Below are 19,299 nucleotides of genomic sequence, written 5' to 3'. Positions count from 1 at the left end.
CTGAGCCCTGGTCAGCTCTCAGGAACGCCGCCTCGCCTGGAGGCTCTCGCACATCAGCCTCACTGTAGTGTCAAGCAGACAAGGTCAAGCACACAGAGCGTTTAAAAATGAATTAATCTCCCACTCTCTTTCTCTCTCCCCCTCTCTCTGTGCTGTCTCCCTGTGTTGGAGAGAGAGAGACGGGTGAGGCGCAGCCTGTGTCCAAGAGCTTACACAGAATCCCCATTTTCGCCACTCCATGGGAACAAGATTATAACACAGCACGGAGAAATCTTGAATGTAGAAACGCACTCCTAGAGAGGACAATCTTGACCATGCGCATGAAATTCAGACCTATAAGCAAACGCAGCAGGGATATAAGTTTCATACTGAGAGAGATGTGAGACTGCCATATGTTGCTTTTTAAAAATTCTCTTTTCAATGTGGATGAATAAGATGAGAAGCAAACGAGAACAATGCATCTTAATTTTCCCCAGATTTACACATCGGCAAATGAAGTGCCACATTTCAAAGTGATATCCGCTAATTAACATCTACTTTTACAGCAAGATTGACAGACACAAAATTAAAGCAAATCATCGTTCTTTCTGAAGCATAGAAGGCAACCAAATCCTTTAACCGACAAAGAGATAACACTTGAGCCGTCTGGATCCTTTGTATTTTGGATCCACTGTACTGAATGATAAACTTGAGGTTTTCCACTTCGGTTTTGGAAATAAACTCAAATCATTCTTTTAACTTGCAGAACTTCTCACATCCAGTAACTGATCGAGATGAGTTTTTTTGTTTATTTTTGTTTATCCTCCCTTCCAGCAACTGATTCCCTTTGTGGAGGATGACAGCTCCAAACATGAAGATCGCTCAGCCAACCAGAGCCGCCCTGCCACTGAGGAGAGGAGAGAAATCCTGGAGGTCAATAAGGTAAGGTGTTGTGGTCCTGTAGCACAAAGGCTCTGATTCTTGGATCAGACTACCCAGTGTTTCTGTCTGTCATGAGAGTTGCCATTTCAGATTTGACCCAGATCAATCCACGCATCAAGTGCAAAGTCCACAGGCGATCGTGGACGAGGGGTCTGGAAATCAACAGAGTAACAGTCAAATCCACACATAGAAGTTGTTGCATAGAAGTTTGTTGACAAAAATAACCCACCTAAATTCTAAACAGACTTTATGTTTGATGTTTTGGGTGCACAACGAATCTCAATTCTTTGAAAGTCATGCTCGACGTTTGACTGAGGTGCACAAGCTTCACGTTGGACTGTGATGCTGGAAGGTGTTGCTCATGACAAAACTGCATCATAATTGAGTTGAATTTGTGTAGTCTGACCCCGGTGTAACGCTACCACGGTTAGAGGTTTGATTCCCACTGCGACCACCATGATAAAAATGAATGCATTTGCTGTATTATAAGTGTCTGCTACATGGCGTATGTCATGGCTATGTTTGTATGTTTCTGAAATGTCATGGAAACTCAGAATGTGGATTTGAGGGAAAAAACTCTCTGGGGCGATTATGTGTTATTAGGGAATTTACAGAGGCATCACAATATACCAGTATGTGTTTACAACTTGCCTCAAATGAGGCATTGGCTGTCAGACTATCAATATTGGCCAATATCAGATGCAAAAAACAATATTTGTAGCCGTGCAATATTGTTTTTCTGTCAATTTTTGTCTAATTGTGAAATTGGCACTCGTCTGATCTTTTTTCCAGGAGTGTTTCACTTAATACAACTGCAAAATTAGCACCAACATGGTCTCATGTTTAAAAAAAAAAAACAAAAACAAACAAACAAAAAAAAAACTAATTGTCTTAGGACAGGCTGAAAATGTTGGAAAATCTTCACCTGTTTTACACCTGCATTCACAGAGCGATTCTTACCCAAAAAAGCATATCAGTATCGGCATGGGCCGTTACGGGAGGGGAGATGTAAGATTTTGGTGTTAGATGTTTTCCTCCACAGTAAAACTCAACTGCAATGGAAACCAGACTGTTTACTCTTTCAGAACATCACTGAGCTGAAAAACAACATTTACAAAGCAGGAAAAGAGTAAATTTTATTAGGTCATGAAAATGCTCAAACTTAGTTCTGGAAAGTCATGTGAAAGTCATGGAATTTTACATCAGGGCTGCAAGAGGAGCCCTGATAGATACAAACAGAGAGATTAGAGAGCAACTTACCGGTGAGTGAAACAAGCATGTCAAGGTCAAACCTTTCCACTTGCTGTAATGTTTCCATTCAAAGCAAATATTATGAGGTGTATGGTGAACCAAATCCATACATCTATTTTACATTTCTTTCAGTTCATCATAACGTTTGCTAAGTCCTTCTCCACCGACCATGAAATGCTACGAATTGATGGCTTTGTGATGTTAATGAGCATAGATAGATCCAGACTGCAATGCAAGTGAGCTGGTTAGTTAGCTCTATAATATATGAATTTATTCCGCATATAAAAGAAGGATGATGATATGCTGGGAATGAGCTGACCACTCGCATATATAGAAAGCTGACTTGAGCAAGATAGTGGCTGATGATGTTTCAAATATTAATGAAAAGGAGGATGAGATGGCTTGATTTAAAAAAAAAAAAAAAAAAAATCCTATTTTGTGAGTGATGTGTTCACTTCTGGAGCTGTTTCAAGTGTTTGACATCAAGCACACCTAAGTGCTTTTTCAGATTTATTCACTGTCAGATATGTTTTTGCCCGGCTCTGATAGGCTTTTTTTTATGACACTCCGATACACAGAGCAGCGTTTTTCTTTCGACTGACACACCATGCTGTCAGTCAACACAAAAACTTTGCCAGAAGAAAGGTTTAATCCTGACCAGGCTTAGTTAAAATGCCACAAGCAAACAAGGTAAATTTGAGCACTGAGATGCAGAGAGAGATGGTTTCCCAGACATTAATTAAGCATAATCCACCACTAGAATATTTTTAACTGTGTGGAAAATGACCAGTATTCTGGATGGGGCTGTCAAAGAAACAGGTTTTCACACTGCATGAAGTGAAAAGTCATCTAGTCTTTAAATAGCATTAAAATCATTTTTTTTTTAAACAAGCTAACAGTTCTTCCCATGGGCTGTTATAATTCCCCCTTTTCTAATGCATTTTCACTTGCTTCAGTCATTTCTCAGGAACAAATATTTTGAAGCGCTGCAGAATTAGCTGGATCACTCTGCTAGAATCACAAAAAATGACAGTTGACAGATGACAAGTTGATTTGCATGTGAAACAAATAAAATGTAAGATCAAATGACAAAATAATGAAATGGGTATTTTTTTGCTGTGACTGCAACATACTGGCTCCTTTGACTCTGACAAGGCCTGGCCCTCGTTGTTTTGGCATTTACCAACATAGATTATTTTTGAGTTCAGGATTAGGCTTAATCTCTCGCTTGGAAACATGCCCATCAAGCTGACAGCGCTGCCTGTAAATACCAACGCTGGTTCGATGGACCCTAGATGTGGTTTAGGTTCAGGTGAAGTGATGCTGTACACTCACGCTGTGCAGTTTCCATAATGACTTTGAGTGGATACAGACAGTGGAGCGTGGCAAAGGTTCCGGTAAAACAAATCATGCATTATTAAGGACTCCTTTTTTGTTTTACTCGTCTGTTATGAATTTGTTTTGTCTGTATGCACGTTGGTGTACGCATGCATGTGCTTTTGTATTTTGTTCCTCAGAGAGACAGTGCACAAGGATGTGTTTGCACATGCCACACACACTTGCTATTTCCTTGTGAGTGTGCACTTTCATCTGTTGGTGTGCATGCACATGTGAGTTTGTGTGTGTGTGCCTGCTGATGCCCTTTCCCGTTTCTTCTCTTTGTATGTGCGTCGTGTTTTCTCTGCACAGATTGTGCATGCCAACCAGTCTGAGTGTGCTGCAATGATAATGGTCCAAGGTCAGGAATGTCAGCAGCCGAGATGAGGATTGGTTATTTTTAAGAGCTCTGCACGGCTCCCCTGGCTGCTTTTAAATGTTAACACTACAGTGAAACATTGCAGTGAACCCTGAGCTCAACTGCACTCAGCCCAATCCAAAACAAACAGCATCTCCTTTTCACACAAAGCCTCCATACCCACAAACAGTATGGTAAATGCCTGCAGATATTACTAAATGCTTACTCCAGTGTTTGGAATGCAGTACACACTGAAATACGGTTAAATCAGGAATTTGTATTCAACATTTTTGCAAGAAGAAAAAGATAAAAAATATATCTTTTTGTGTGCTAGGCAGCTTTTCTTTCTTAAAAACAAAGAGTCCTGGTGTCAGCACATGCAATATTGAACTTTTTTTTTCTTTGAAAGTGAATGTAATTTTTATCTTATTAGAAACCTGTACATGGAAGTAGTAAATAACCTTGCTTTTGATGTGACCTCCCCCGATGCAAAGCATTAGCATGCAAATTGAGTTCTGTCAGATGATGCAAGTGTAGAGATTGAGATGAGAGGCTACCTCAGTTTGCTTATGGCAACCTATCTTCCCACCCTGCACTCCTTAACATGCAGGATGTGGAAAATAATACAAATAAATATCAACATGGAATATATTACAAATAAATACCAATATGGAAAACATTACAAAAGAAAATGGATCAATATACAATATGTACATGCATACATGTGCTTCTCTTGTATTCAAATGTAGTATATCATACACTGAATGTACAAAATATTAGGGATGTTGAGACCCTTTTGCACAATCCACATCTCAATTGTCTTAAAGCTCAATGGAATACTTAACCCAAAAACTGTATGTCTTGTACAATTTACTCAGCCCGACAAACAAAGTTTTTAATCACAATGCCTCATAGAGAGCAAAGGTCCCAAAAACTGTAGCCACTTTTGTTCGAATTGAGTTGGTTGGCGACTTCGACAAACAGCTGCAGTAAGGATTTTAAAATGTCCGTTTCAATGTCGCGTAATCCAAGTCTTGACTTTCTATTTGTACGTTCAGAATGTGTCATAGTAACAGAAAATTTCCAGATAAACCACCTTTGGAAAATGCTCTCATGCACATTTACTTGTGCCTGACTGGCCTGCGTGGTCTCATTAGCTACCGTGATGCTGAAGTCAGTGTAGCAACTGAAGCATAATTATAGCCAATAAACTAAATAGGACTCCTGGCCAATGAACAAGCCGGAGGCGAGTCTTCAATTCTGTGAAGATGCAGGCCAGTTGCACGTGGCTGCTGGTGCATGAAGCGTTTTCTGGAAGTGGTGTATTTAGCAATTTTATAGTGAATGCCCATTGCTTTGGGACATAGTTTACATACAAATGGAAAGTCAAGACTTGGATTGCACTGCATGAGGAGTCTGAGATGAGAATTTGAAACGGATGTTTTTGTATCTGTTTGCTGTGGTTGAAGTTGCTGATGAGCTCCATTCTGGCAAAAATGACAACAGATTTGGCGACTGTCCTCTGTGAGGTATGTGGTTAAAACATTTTTTTCATTTTAAATTCAAGACCATTCAAGGTGAGGAAATGATGCAAAACAGATCATGTTTGATGATGATGATACAAAATTTATCATTTTAAAATATAGAATTTTTGGGCAAAGTATTCCTTTAAAAAACTTGTCTTTGAATCAACTGAGAATGAGCAAGGAATAAAGGCTTTTACCTGGACTTCACTTCATGAAAATATTAATTGTCCCTAAAATTTTGTGGGTTTTTTGTATATACTTAGCAAGGCTTCAGTTCAGCTCTTGCACAGCCACACACATGGACAAGCCACATCAAGTGTTTTGATTTCATTTATTTTTGGTTGATGAACAACACGTGTCAAAATAGCCGTTCACATGCTATGCATATTTTAACTTGGGGGGCTAAAACTTGAACTTATTAGAAACACACATTTCCAATCTGGTGCTCAGATTTCCAGTGTGTGCCTCATGTGTTTGGGACATTTTTAGCCGTGATTTTGCCCAAGCTGCCCAGCTGCATATTAAGGCAGCAATAAGGACAGCAAGCTTTAGGGAGTTAAAGTGGTTAGTCTGATCAGCAGAGGAGAGATGCAGCACGACAGGGAAAGCAGATGTTTGTGGTCTGGCTGCATCTGCTACACTCACCCCGGCCAGATAGGATAGTTGTGGATGAGAGAGGGATGAAGGGATGGAGGGACAGAGGGAGTGATGGCAGGAAGGAGCAGTGGTGAGGGAGGGAGAGAGAGGAGGGCAGAGTGAGCTAAATGGTAGGAGAGATGTGACGATGAAAGAAGAGCAGGGTCAAGGGAATGATAAATGAAGGATTTGCAATAGGGGAAAAACACGAAATGGAAGAAGAGAGAGATGGAGGAAAAGCGTGCTGTCAGGTGAAAGGGAGAGAGAGAAATGGGTGATTCAGGAGGGGAAGGTGTCAGAAGATGGATGGATGACCAGACAGATAGCTGTGTTGTCAGGAAGGGTAGATGTGGGAAGTGGAGGGTAAAGAACGAAGGAACACTGAAGGGAAAAAAATGGTACAAACAGATAGCAAAATGCATGTAAAAAGAATGATGTGATGTCTCAAAACAAGTGAGACTGTGCATCGGCTAGCAGATCGTCGGAGGCGTCTTCATGCACAAAAAGGGAGCGAGACAGCTGAAAAACTAATGAAAGCAAGGATTGATAGATGTGTAGACAGTTTTGGATTGTCAGATTTTAGCCATTCTCATTCAGATCGGCTCCTCAAAAAGAATAAAAGAAGACTGATGAAATTCACCTGCAGCGGAGAAAATAGGATGCCTACTGAAACAGGATGCCAGGACAGAGAGAGGAGATTGATGTATGAGTGAGCAGATAAGTCCAAGGGATGCAGGGTTCTCCAGCTGATATGTCACACTGGCTTAAGATTGCCAGCTTCATGTTTCCCCTTAGAATAGCCAAAAGCAGATTTGAAAAGCTGGCTTCCATCAAAATTTAAATTCACTTACTGCTGTAAATAATAAATAATGATATAATATATCTTCGTGGAGAAGGGTGATAGGAGAGCGATAGGATGGCAGGGATGTAGGATTCTAAATGCATGGATGGGAATTGCATATACTTCCTGTTGTGAGTGAAAATGGCCAACCTTGTTATCGTTACGCAGAAGAGAGTGATCTGAAGAGAGCCATAGTGTATGCTCTGTGCTCCCAAGCGGGTCTAATGCTAAGCCAAGTGTGTTAAACATGTTAAAATCAGTCCCACTGAAGGACTATAGGCTTGTGCCCGCATACGATGTCAGTAGACACGATGGGCTGTGTCAGCGCCAGCGTTCAGGCTGTTGAGGTTTTCCTTTTTCTTTCATCAGTGTGATATTTTAAAAATTACATTTCACTTTTGCAGTGTAACCATTAACCAGAACAAAGAAATCACTGAATATGAGGTGCAGCAAATCAGCGGAGGAAGAGAGATGAGTGACAGGCTTACTCTACAGCTCATACAGCTAACACACACACACACACACACACACACACATAGACAGCGCTACAGGTCACACACACTTTGTTTTCAAGAGCTTTCTCCTCACATTTAGTCAGTAAAAAATGTGGCAGAGCTTGTTCAGTCTGTGTTATTGAGCACAGTTGTAGGCAAAAGAAAAACAAAAAAACAAAGTAGTGCTTTCTCCGAAAAATACAAACCAAATGGAGTATGAAACTTGCATTAATGAGGCTGTGCTGCCCCACCGATTGGTTGCTGTGACAGTGTGTGTAAATGTTGGACATCAAACAACCCCAATGGGCCAGTCAGTCCAGCCCAGGAGCCAGGTGTAGCACCCCACACCCATACCCAATCCCTTGCCAGAGTCCCATCTCAATCTCTGCCTCAGCCCGGTCTAAACCCCATTTTGAGGCCCTGTTCCAGGTCCATATCCTACCCATCCTCAAGCTAAGCCTCAGCCAATGGTTTTGAACAGGTAGATGTTGTAAAGAGCAGGGCAGGATGGGCTGGCTTTGGATGGGGGAGGGGGGTGGCTAGAGGAGAGGCAGATAAATGACTCCTCCATGGTAATGTCTGGCTGCTTTATGGGGCGTCCTGGCTGTGAGTGATAGCCTTGCTCTCGTTATCTGTCGATTGGGGTAATTGCTGTTTGTCGGAGTCTGGCTGACGGATGGTGATGCAATCTGCCCAGGGTTGGAGGGGCAGGAGGGGAGAGGCGTCACTCCCATCACTCTCCACAAGTGTCTTGACTAGCAAGCATGCTGTGCGTGACAATGTCTATGTGAATTTAAGTGTTTGAGTACGAGCGTATGTTGCTACTGTACACGTCGAACTTTAATTGCAATCGTGTGCGTCATTGCCAGCTATATGTGAGAGAAACACATGGATATCTCCATGTATTTATGGTCTTTCTCATGCATGTATGAGCATCGTCTAGATTGTGTGTTGTGATGGTGTCTGTATGAACGTGCGAGTGTGTGTGTGTGTGTATAAAGAAAATGAAGTTCATTTGAGCTTGTGTGAAAGTCAACAGTGTTTGCATAAATGTTTAAGATGCATTAGCCATAATTCATTGGTGCCTAATGGGTTGCGATTGCTCAATCTCTGTGCCGCAGACCTCCAGTGCCGTAGAATGTGATTGTGCATATCAATTCAAGGTCCCTAGTCGTCTGCACTGTTTTCTGCTCCAGTAAAAAAGGCAAAAATTCTGCAGCACCCAAGTGACCGCAAATTACAGCCTTAATGAATACCCTACATTAGTGGTCACATGCCAATTAATGAAGGAAAACAAAGAATATGACAAATAAATTCGCCAAGTGAATCCCTTACTGAGCGCTAATTTGGACAGGGCTTTGTTTTTTGAGCAGCTTCCATTTTCGCCAGCTGTCTGTAGCGCGAGCCGTCCAAGGCAGAGGAACCCAATCTCCTCTCTTGCCTGCCTGACTGGCTGTTTGGCTGACTGACTGACTGACTGACCGGCTGGCTGAGTGGCGGTGCATTTTGCAGAATGGAGGATGGATGATTCATAGTGGCTCTCAGAACTACTTGATAATCATTCCATCTGGGGCGTGGGACCGGCTGTCTTGTCGTTGGCGCATCACTCATCGTTTGCGCTCTTCATCCTTCCCTTGCCCGTTCCTTCTCCTGACACTCCTGTCTATTTCAGGGGCCTTGGAGATGCCCCTCTACCTTGGAGGGGTCGTGGTGTTGGACGATTTGACATGGTAGACCCCCGACGTTTTCTCTGCCCCCCTCCCCTGCCCACCCCAACTCACCCCTCCGCTGCAGCCCTGCCACTGCCACTCGCCTCGCGTTTGATTTAATACCAGCCTAAGTGTGAATAAATTCCTGTCACAGCCCATTAAGGAGGCCTTGGAGAGATCTGGCCCGTTATTAATTCTCCACAGCTCCTCTCTCGCTTCCTCTCTCTCTCATTTCTCTCTGTTGCTCGCTCTCTCCCTTCCCTGCCGCCTCTTCTCTCTCCCTTGCCCCCTCACTATCCTCCTCTCCTTCACTCACCATGCACTCCCTTGCTTTTTTAATACCCCGTTAATTACCGCGTCTGTCCTCTTTATTCAAATGAGAAAGTGAGAAATTAAAAGCAGGGGGATGTTTGTAATTTCAAACAGGAAAGGCAGGCATCGTCTGGCTCTCCTCTCCTCATCTCGCCTCTTCCCTCCTCTTTTTTCCTCTCCCGTCCTCTCCTTTCCTCTCTCCTCTCCTCTCCTCTCCTCTCCTCTCCTCTCCAGACCTGTGCGAGCTGGCTGCTGGCTTGGCGTGTTTTATGAATTCCAGTGGCACTGGCGGTTAGTGTTATCTGAAGAGCAGGCGGGGAGTCTGCCGAGGCCTGATGATAAACAAACACAACCTCCAAACTGTAATGAGACCGGGAGAGAGGGTTGCAGCTTGGTTGGCAGATGCTCTCTCCCTCTCTCTCCCTCCCTCTCTCTCTCGTGCTCTGTCTCGCTCTCTCTCTGTCACACTTTGCATTTCTGCCTCTGATTTCTCCCGTCTCCCTCTCTTTTTCTGTATTTCTGTCTCTTTGCATCTTTGTCTTTCTCTTTTTGTCCCTCACTCCCTCTTTCCTCCCTTCAGACATTACCCCCTGCTGTGCTCCATCTCCTGTTCTCTCCCTCCATCCCTCCCTCCCTCCCTCTGTGCACAGCAGGTGCCCATACCTCCGTCTTATTAGCAGCCTCATATGCAGCCCATTAGAGGCTCAGTGTATGCCAGGGGCTTTTTAATTGTTTGGCCGGGGTCAGAGGGGCAGTGTTGCCGCAAAGCTCTCGTGGAGGAGGAATCAGGGCTGTTTTTTTGGAGAACCAATGTTTGCCTAACAGTTTGTTGTATTTAGTGTCAAGTACGACCCTGATTATTCTGCTTTGTGTTATAGCGTTTAAGGGCTCTGTAAGCAATTAGAGGTGCAGTTTTTTTTTGTGTGTGTGTGTTTTTCATTCGCATGCCTGACTGTGCCCAGGATGACTAGGATTCACAGACTGGAATAAAGGTATGATGCAAAGTGGGGAGCCATCTTGTTTGCACACATCATGTGCAAGTCATTTGCCAGTTGAATAAACATATATGAACTTTCACTGAACTTGTACTCTCATAATTTGCAGCAAAGCGGCTGTAGAAATTAACGTAAGAAAAGAAAAGAAACAGAACACAGATTTCTTTTCTGAGAAATGGATCTCCATCTGGTCAATGTGTTTTGCTAGTTCAACAGTCATATACTTTTATCGGAAATGTCACAAATCACCCAGCAACTAGCGCAGGTGCCATCATGTATGACCTCTGGAAAATTAACATGGGCAAATAATGGTGTATTGAAATTGTTTGAAAAAAGAAATTACTGTGGACGTAGGTTCATTTAGTAGCATTATAAGAGAAAGTGAAGCGTATTTCTAAATTAAGGAGGTCTTGTTTTAGTTACTTTTACAAAGCTTTCTGACCTGCAGCTTGAGAGGAGTCAGCTCAGTCAATCAGAACAAAAACAGAACTGTTATTCTTTTTCTTTTTTTAAACTATTAGCTGTTTAACTAATCTGAAATGTGAATGTGTAAATACTAACTAGGGGGTGAACCAGGTGCTCAGAAAATCATTTTAGCCACAAACCTATGGCCAGCTGTAGTGAGGAAAACTCACCTCTGTTCTTTGCTCCAGTGCCTCTTGCTAGCCTTCAACATAGTCCGACAGTCCATTGTAAATATCCTCCATGAAAACAACTTATAAGCACAGTCAAATTTATCTTGAGTTGGCAACAGTGCTTTCTTGTTCCATTTACTTTGATAAACCTTGCTTTGTTTACTTCCACACCGATGTTAAATGCCACGCTGCGTTCAGCAGGACTCAGACCTTGGAATATCTATCTTGTAAAGTTCTGACCTGCAATAACATGCCATTCATGGTGTAACCTCGGGTGAAATTAATACTCTCAAGAAGGAGAAACTCTGAATTTTCCTACACAGGTTTCACCAAGTAAGAGAGTATCCATTTTCCTGAGTTGACACAATAAACACGGTGTTGTTGTTGAAATTTTATAGATTATACTCTGATGACCAAGTTTTCACTCTGTCTGATTCTGAATACGGACACGACGCTATTTAACATTTACAATTAAGAAAATCAGACGTGTTAACAAGACAAAATTGACCACTTTGTAGTCATTTCCCATCATGTTTTTATTCACTAAAGGGAAAACAACCTTTGAATTTTAGAAACTGTAGTCTGTGTATGCAAAGAGTATAGGATTTTTACTGCAATCAAACACAAGTTACAGTTTGGACGTTCCCTTTTCAACCTCAAATCTGGCTGATCTCCCTTTGCGCATTGGAGGAATCACTAAAAACAACATCTCCAGCTACTGGATTGGAGGCTATACATTTGAATTACTGCACTTTTAATCTTTCCAAAAATCTGCCCGCCTCACTCTTTTTCCTCTTCTCCTCACCGCTGTCTTTGCTCCGTAAACGAAATAGGGTAATTAGAACCAATATTCCTTCGTTTGAGAGATGCCATAGGGGAGCTGATTTTCAGCCTATGTGAATGATTGTAGTAATTTAACACATCACTGAACCACAAGACACTTTTGACGTCTGAAGAACTGTTCTTGGCACCTGAAGCACCCTACATTTAAATCAAAGGGTTTTCAACCTCTCAGGAACCCTCCACTGCCCACTAATAACCCCTGAAGCACTGTGTTTACTCAGAGTGTTTGAGAGGAGGTGTGCAGCCCGGCCGCAGATGCTGAGGGCTCCTGACAGACATCTGAGAGAGAGATGAAAGAGAGAGGTCCTGTCTGTTTTGAGATACCGACATGGGCTGTATTACTGCGCAAATGCTGGCTTCGAGCTCCAGCACATGCACGCACACACGCACGTACACATGAGCAACACATACATACACACATGCATCATCTACCCTAGTCTACAAAACAGCACTCCTAGCCTTCCAGCAACAGCTGCTCTCTGCAGCTGCTTGCAAACAGAGCTCTACTTTCCTCCACATTACCTGCTATGAGTTAGCTAGCTAGCAGCACAAATAGCAGGGACTGACCTCTAATTAAACTGAATGAGTGGGAAACCTGAACCATTTGGCACTTTAACAGTGACCCTTGTTGGAAGTTGAACCTGAGACTTGGAGCTTTGAACGTCTGTCAGTATTTCTCAAAGCAGGGCAGCTCTCTTCAGGGATCACATGGATGCAGTTAATCCATCCTGAGATCCAGAAGCAGGTTGTGCTTCTAATTCCAATCAATTCCCAAGCTGCTGTAGGCGCTATGGACTCGCCCTGCTGTGCTAATCAACCCTTTTGCTTGAACACTAAGTGTTGCTTTGAAGATGTGTTGAACTTTTCAACCTAATGGATTAGCCATGTGCTGCAAAATAATAGTTTAAGGGCGACTATTTGACTCACCAACAAAAATATTTCCTTGCAAACACGCCAAAGCCCATTGTACCTAATTAGATCTGCAAAAGTGGTCATCATCGTGCAGAGATATAGACAGTTTTTGTGTTTAAATGTCATTTATTGTCTACTAGTGATGGATGGGTCAGCTCTAAGTTCAGTAGAATCTAAATGCATTAGCATCAACTGCAACAGCCTGGCAAACCCGCACTCAAACCCGCATCCATGTCAGCCTACTTGTGTAAGGTTTAAACATGAGCAAATGTAGCAGAAAATGCTCCTCTGTATCATACTTTATGTAACTATTATTTTAATATTGTTAGCTTGCAACCTACGTATAATTATCCATGAATTTGTTTTGCTGACCTATAGCCGTTCAAACCTGCACTTTGCCCATGGGACCTGTGGGTTGCGGGTCAGTCTGCACATTACTATTCCCTACTATGTAAACACAGTTGTATTCTGTAGTTCTTGACGTGCGATTCTACTGACAGCTGAGTCACTTGCATGGCTGCCCATCATTGGGTTTAAAGCAACGGCTCTACAGTCTTCTTGCCCCTCATTTATTATCACTGGGAACCAAATCACAAAGGAAAGCCCAATCGATAGGGCTACCTGGCAGAAAGTCAAGTGCTTAGGAGGGAGAGAGGGGGGCGCCTAGCCTCCTGCTCGGATGCCTCTAAAAGGCTAAATCGATGGCAGCCGTTCTGCAACAGTCGGCTGACACTGCAGCCTTTCCACCTCAGTGCTGAGGACATATTGAAAGAGCCCCATTGTTAGGTGTATGCAGGGATGACAACATGACTATTGTATTTCTGCCACCCCTGGAAGAGAAGGCTTTTATCTGTCTTCAAAATCCCTTTAAAGGGCTTCTTTCCCCTGGGAAAGCCCATGCCAAATGGTGAACACACTGGCGCTTAAACTCTCCCCGTTGAGAAAAGGCCATAAAATTTATAAAGTCAATTAAGGCTTTTTTAACTGATGTCAGGCAAATTAAGGCTGCTTGGCCAGGCTCCCTGTGGGTGTACTGTCAGATGGTAAAGCAGGGCCCACTTAGCGTCACAGGGTTCCTCAGACAGGGCACAGAATAAGGAACTATGGCTTACTTACCACTTCACTTCTGCTTGAAGTTTTTTTCCAAGTCGGCAATGTATTTTCCTTAATGATGTTTCACTTTGGTACAACATTTCTGTTTTCAGTAGGCTTCGTGAGGTGAACTTTCCTCTGTGTAAGAAAACTGAGAAATGAATTTTCGCTGTAGCTGTAGACCACATTTAGGCCCCTTTGAGCTGCTCTCTGCCTTTGACACTGTAAGCAGCTGCACTGATAAGACGTACTGTCTGCGTGCTACCAAAGCCATAAGTCTGGGGCATGCCAGACACAGGGAGACAAGGCCAGGCAGATTGACGCCTTTCATGAACAGAGAGCTTTTGACCTCTAACATACTTTGGTAAGGATATATCTTTTAAATAAGGCATCCTGGTGAGCAACCCTCAGAATTTGTGTAGTACTAAACAGTGTTCGCACTTGTAGCACTCATACTCTCGTCTCCTCTGCTGGGCATTAATAAGCATCCTTTGTGTAAGACATCACAGGGCCCTGAGATGTCCTTCACTCTGAGAGATGACCAGAACCGCACTTATTTTCCGTCAAAAAAGCCTTGCCAAAAATTGGTGAGAGAAGTGATTCCACATTCACATCATATTGGAAGAAGTGCAAGAAAGTGATGACATCTCTTCGCTCCAACTTGGAAGTGTTCACATTTTCAACTTGCTGCATCGCCCACATCCAAAATCATTTTTCTTCATGAATTTCAAATCGGCCATAAATTAACTGCAGGATATTAGGATCAGATGTTCTTGAGTAGAGCTGAGTAGAGTTATTATGAATGGAACTGATCATTTTCGTTTTTATTACCACTGACTGCTGACATCATTTTGCATCATGTATGTAACGTATCAAGAAGTAATTTTGCAGGTTTGTAAATATTGATTTCTGGTGACAGTGGAGCCTTACAAAATAAAATTATACTTAAAGCCTTTTCCCTTAATTTGCCAAAAAAAAAAAAAAAGTATGGGAGGGGGTTATGAGAAGGCCCTGGCAAGATTCGATCTTCATGTATAGTAGTGATGGATGAGTCTATTCAGGTACAGTATGTTTCCAGAGGTTAGTTTATTATGTATGAGTTCTCTGTTCATAGAGTAGTTACATTCCTTTCTGCCGAAAAGAATGACCCATATAAGTTTGGTTTGCCCTAATTCTTCTCCCTAATAGGGAGTTGTATTTCCTTGAGGACATTTTTCATTTCTGCATAATTTAGGGGATTGTTGGTTTCTGGAAAAGCACCTTCCTCCTAGCTGCGGCTCCTTTCCCAGATTTTGTCACCCTTATTATAAACCATGGAAATTAATTAAATTTGACTTGCACTTCTGCCAAGGCACAATATACCATGCCACAGTTTTGCACCATCAGCCTTTGCAATCAATGCTAAAAATAAATGCATGCACTCAGGGTAATATCAGGCAGTTTGATTAACAGCGCTGTGTACTGAGTCTGTGTATGCTGCTGATGCTTCTGTTTGAATGATGGACAAGACCCCTCGGCCTGACACCCCGGCTCTCGGCAGCCATGATGGACAGAGGAGCTTTGAGGCAGGGAGGAGAGGAGGCTTAAAGCAGCCTCATCCCTGCATCACCCAGTGAGAACCTGGCAATGATGGATGATAGAGGAGGTGCAGTCGCAGGGTTGTAGAGCCTCCTCTCCTCTCCTCTCCTCTTCTCTCCTCTCCTTTCCTCTCCTCCTGTCCTCCTCCATCTTCCTAATCCCTTCTTCTCACTCACAGACACTTACACTTGTAATTCCCAGCCAGATCCGTTGGAGTGAAAGCTGCGATTTGAGTCGCCAGCGACAGGGCGGATTAGCAGAGAGGAATCCTGAGTGAAGGCACGTTTTAGCTCCACTTGCTATATTCCACTCTCTCCCTCCTGCCTGTGTGTATGTGCGTGTGTGTGTATTTTAATCTAAGTCGCTTCTTCTCAGCTATTATCTCAAAGCCCCTCATCAAAAAGCAATGCTAGGATCCTTAATGTGCTCATGGAGCGTGGTGGTCATGTTTTTAATTGTAGATGAAACGGGTTAAATGGCTAAAAACCGGATGAATGCCTCATCTTATTCATATAATAATATAATTACAAGATTAGCTTGATTTTTATATAATGTCTAATGGATCAAAAAACTCCCCAATCGGCTTTAATGTGAAGATAATGCAACAGAATTAATTAGTATAGAGATGCCAATTATCAAGCTTGATAAGCTTGGAGACGCCCTGTTGTTTGATGGCCTACATTTGGAACTTCCCAAGTGTTCACAGATTACTGTCTGGTGCTGAGTTGTTGTAGCCGACGTGTTGCTGAATGACTGGTGAGCAGCGGCTCATTGAAGTTAGGCAAATCTATTCACTTTTAATTGACTGCAGCCTCCAAAGGGCTGAAGATATGAATGTATGAATATGTTTGTGACTAATGAATTTCAGGTTAGGCAAAGTCTGCCGCTGACTTGAGCCATGATCTGTCTTGTCACTCCACACAGAGGTAGTTTCTCTTTAGGCAATTTTTTGACCGAGACCAGAATTTTAACATGCAGTAATTTCAACAGTAAAAGTCTGTTTTCCCCTCTTTTTCCTCTCCATCCGCTTCTTTCATTTCTCTCTTCACCCTCCTATTGAGAAGAGCTTCTTTGATCTGATTTGGATGAGTAGCAGAGAAAGGATGCATGATGAAGGGACTGAGAGAAGAAGAGAGGAGACGAGCTACGACCCTCCATCCATTTGTGCGATTAAAACAAACTGTCATCGGTTCTGGTAGCAAGGAGCTCTATTTCTCTCTACAATTGTTCTTTTACAAAGTCTCTGGCTAACGATGGAGCTGCTGTCTTCCACTTGCATATCTAATCATCTCTCAGATACGCAGAACCTCTCTCACCCTAATCTGTGGTTATTTTTCTGCTAAGATCCAACTTGATAGTATTTTTTTAAGTTCAGAGTGAACAAGGTGGCAGGTGCTGTCAGGTTGAAAACTAGCGTTATTAATGAGTGATATCTGGAATCTAACTCTCCTCAGTCTGTGACTCAAGAGATCCATAGGATCTTTCCTTAAAGGGACAGCAGAGGACAATGGATGAGGAGGAACATGTAGACTGGCATATTTATGCTACTGGTCTTTTTTAGCATAACAAAGATAATTCAGCCAGTCAGCTTACTTATTGAATTGGTACATTAATTTAGAATAAATGCAGGTATAGATTTGATTTTGGCATCTTGGCTGTGGTTCATATCATTCCCTGTTGAAGCATAATTTAAAACCAGCAAAAGTAGCAGCAAGAGCAGGGAGACATCAGTGCTGCATCCATCATGGGGAACCACGAACACAGCCCACAGGTGGACGTTGGGATGCCGGGGAGGTGGTTGTGATGTTGGGGGTGTGTGGAATGCATTGGCAGCAGCTGCTGCAAAAATAGTGGCAGCAGGGTGAGCAGCAGCAAAGCATGAACAGGTGAGTTTGACAACTTAAATAGAGCACCAAATTGGTGAAGACAACATACATGCTCAGCTGACATGTCAACTGGTCCAGAGCACAGCGCCAGGCTTCGCTTCGTTAAAGGCAATCCCACTATTTTACAGTCTGTTGACAGGCAAGACAGCAGAGACAGGCAAATGTAGAGGTGGACATGGCTAAAATCACCACAGGCTAACAGAAATACAAAATAGACATTTTCTGGTTGAATGTCTCTTGGTTTGAATGTTGTACTGTCAATCCTTGCAGCATTTTCTCATGCAAAGTGCTTGCTCTCGGTATCTACAGTAGTGGTTCACATGAAAACAATGCCATTTGAACTCCTGAAGAATAACTGAAAGTGTGGGCCTTGTCCTTAAGGAGTGAGAGCTTCATCCAAATTAACAACAACAAACAACCCCACAATGCAAAGCTTCATCAGTATAAGCAGATGATGTTGGCATCTGATAGTAGTTACTCATGCTTGGAAAGCCTTGAACTGTTAAACAGTGGGAACACCACAGTCTGGAGTGATGCTCATGTTCAGCGATTTCTTCATGTGTTCTTACCTGATAGAAAGACCAGAGAAGGTAAACCATGGCAAAGAGCCCAGACATGTTCATCCTGCTTAGCTGAAGTTACAGGGACTGGAATCGGATTTGTTTTGTCTCCCCTCGCTGCCAAGCTCTCCAATCTCATGGGATGACAGATTGCCAAAACTGTGTCCAATAAACAAACTACTTGTGAGTCCATGTGACTTTTGTTTACAAAGCCTGGTGTGCTGCCAGTTGGGCAGTGTGAACCTGAACAAACCAAATACAAAATCGGCAGCAAAACAAACTTTTTCGCTCAGGTTTAGAACATAGAAAGGAAGCTGTGGGTTTGATAGCACCCTAAATTATGTAGCAGAGGGAGAGTGAACACAAGACAAAATGTTATTTTTGTGTGTGTGTGTGCCTGTTCTCTACCCAGATGTCCCATAATAACACCTGAGAGCTCTCTGTGGTTGGACATCGCTCAGCACCTCTACTTGTCCATGCCCTGCCCGTGTGGTTCTCAGTCTACTCACACACACACACACACACACTAAAACCCAATAAATGTAAATGCAGCCGCACCCCCGTGCTCATGCCCTTTCACCCTCAGACACACTCTCACAAGTACACAGACACACACTCAAACAAGCACACCTCTCCCCCTCCATCCTCTGCATGCCAGTCGCCAGTCTCCATCCCCACTCCATCTCAGGTCACTGTGCTTTTCCGCTCTCCTCTCCGCCAGTCCGTCTGTGTCTGCCAGCGTTTCCAGGTTACGTGGAGCAGGCAGGCATTCTGCCAGTCTGCAGGAGGCCTTCCGAGACAGCAGCTCAGACAGCGCTTTCTTGTTTACTTTCATGAGTTGTTGACTGGCCACCCTGCTGCGGCCGACTCAGTGTCAGAGCACATCAGAAGTATTACGGATAGAAAAGGCATCAAAACATTATTGAGGCCCGGCGTTGAGTGGCAGGCCAAGAAATGAGGGAGTGCATCCTCGGGATACCTGAAGAGATGAGGAGAGTGTGTGTGTGTGTGCGTGTGCGTGTGTGTGTGTGTGTGTGTGTGTGTGTGTGTGTGTGTAAGAGACTTTCAGAGAGCCTTCTTAGTCTGACAAAAGGGTGGCAGTTCAAAGCTCTGTGTAAGATTTTACTGTCTCTGCTCGCCTCTGCCTTGTTTTTCATGGCATTTCCTCTGTGCCAGCGCTGTATCACAGGTGTGAAGGATTATAGTCACGCTAATTACAAGGTTATGAGTGGAATTTTACATCCCAGAGGTTGCAGAGGCATTTCTATGATATTAGCAGCGTCATTATACATGTTTCAATACATGTGCCAGGGAGACTTTTATTAATAAACGGGCTGCGATGGCTTTGTTTTATATATTTATGCATTTAATGT

At 43.1% G+C, this 19,299-nt stretch overlaps 1 protein-coding gene across 1 annotated transcript in view; it reads left to right on the top strand.

Annotated features, from left to right (window-relative positions):
* The window catches only part of med30 (mediator complex subunit 30), a 31,703-nt gene that overhangs the window by 8,919 nt on the left and 3,485 nt on the right, over positions 1-19,299 (top strand). The window contains exon 4 of the mRNA XM_030064250.1: positions 814-921. Coding sequence (XP_029920110.1) covers positions 814-921 — 108 coding nt within the window. The remainder of the gene's footprint in view (positions 1-813; positions 922-19,299) is intronic.

The sequence above is a fragment of the Myripristis murdjan genome, chromosome 11 (assembly GCF_902150065.1).
Source record: "Myripristis murdjan chromosome 11, fMyrMur1.1, whole genome shotgun sequence".
Lineage (NCBI taxonomy): Eukaryota > Metazoa > Chordata > Actinopteri > Holocentriformes > Holocentridae > Myripristis > Myripristis murdjan.
Note: the sequence above shows the minus strand (reverse complement) of the source record. Positions and strands in the feature narration are given on the sequence as shown.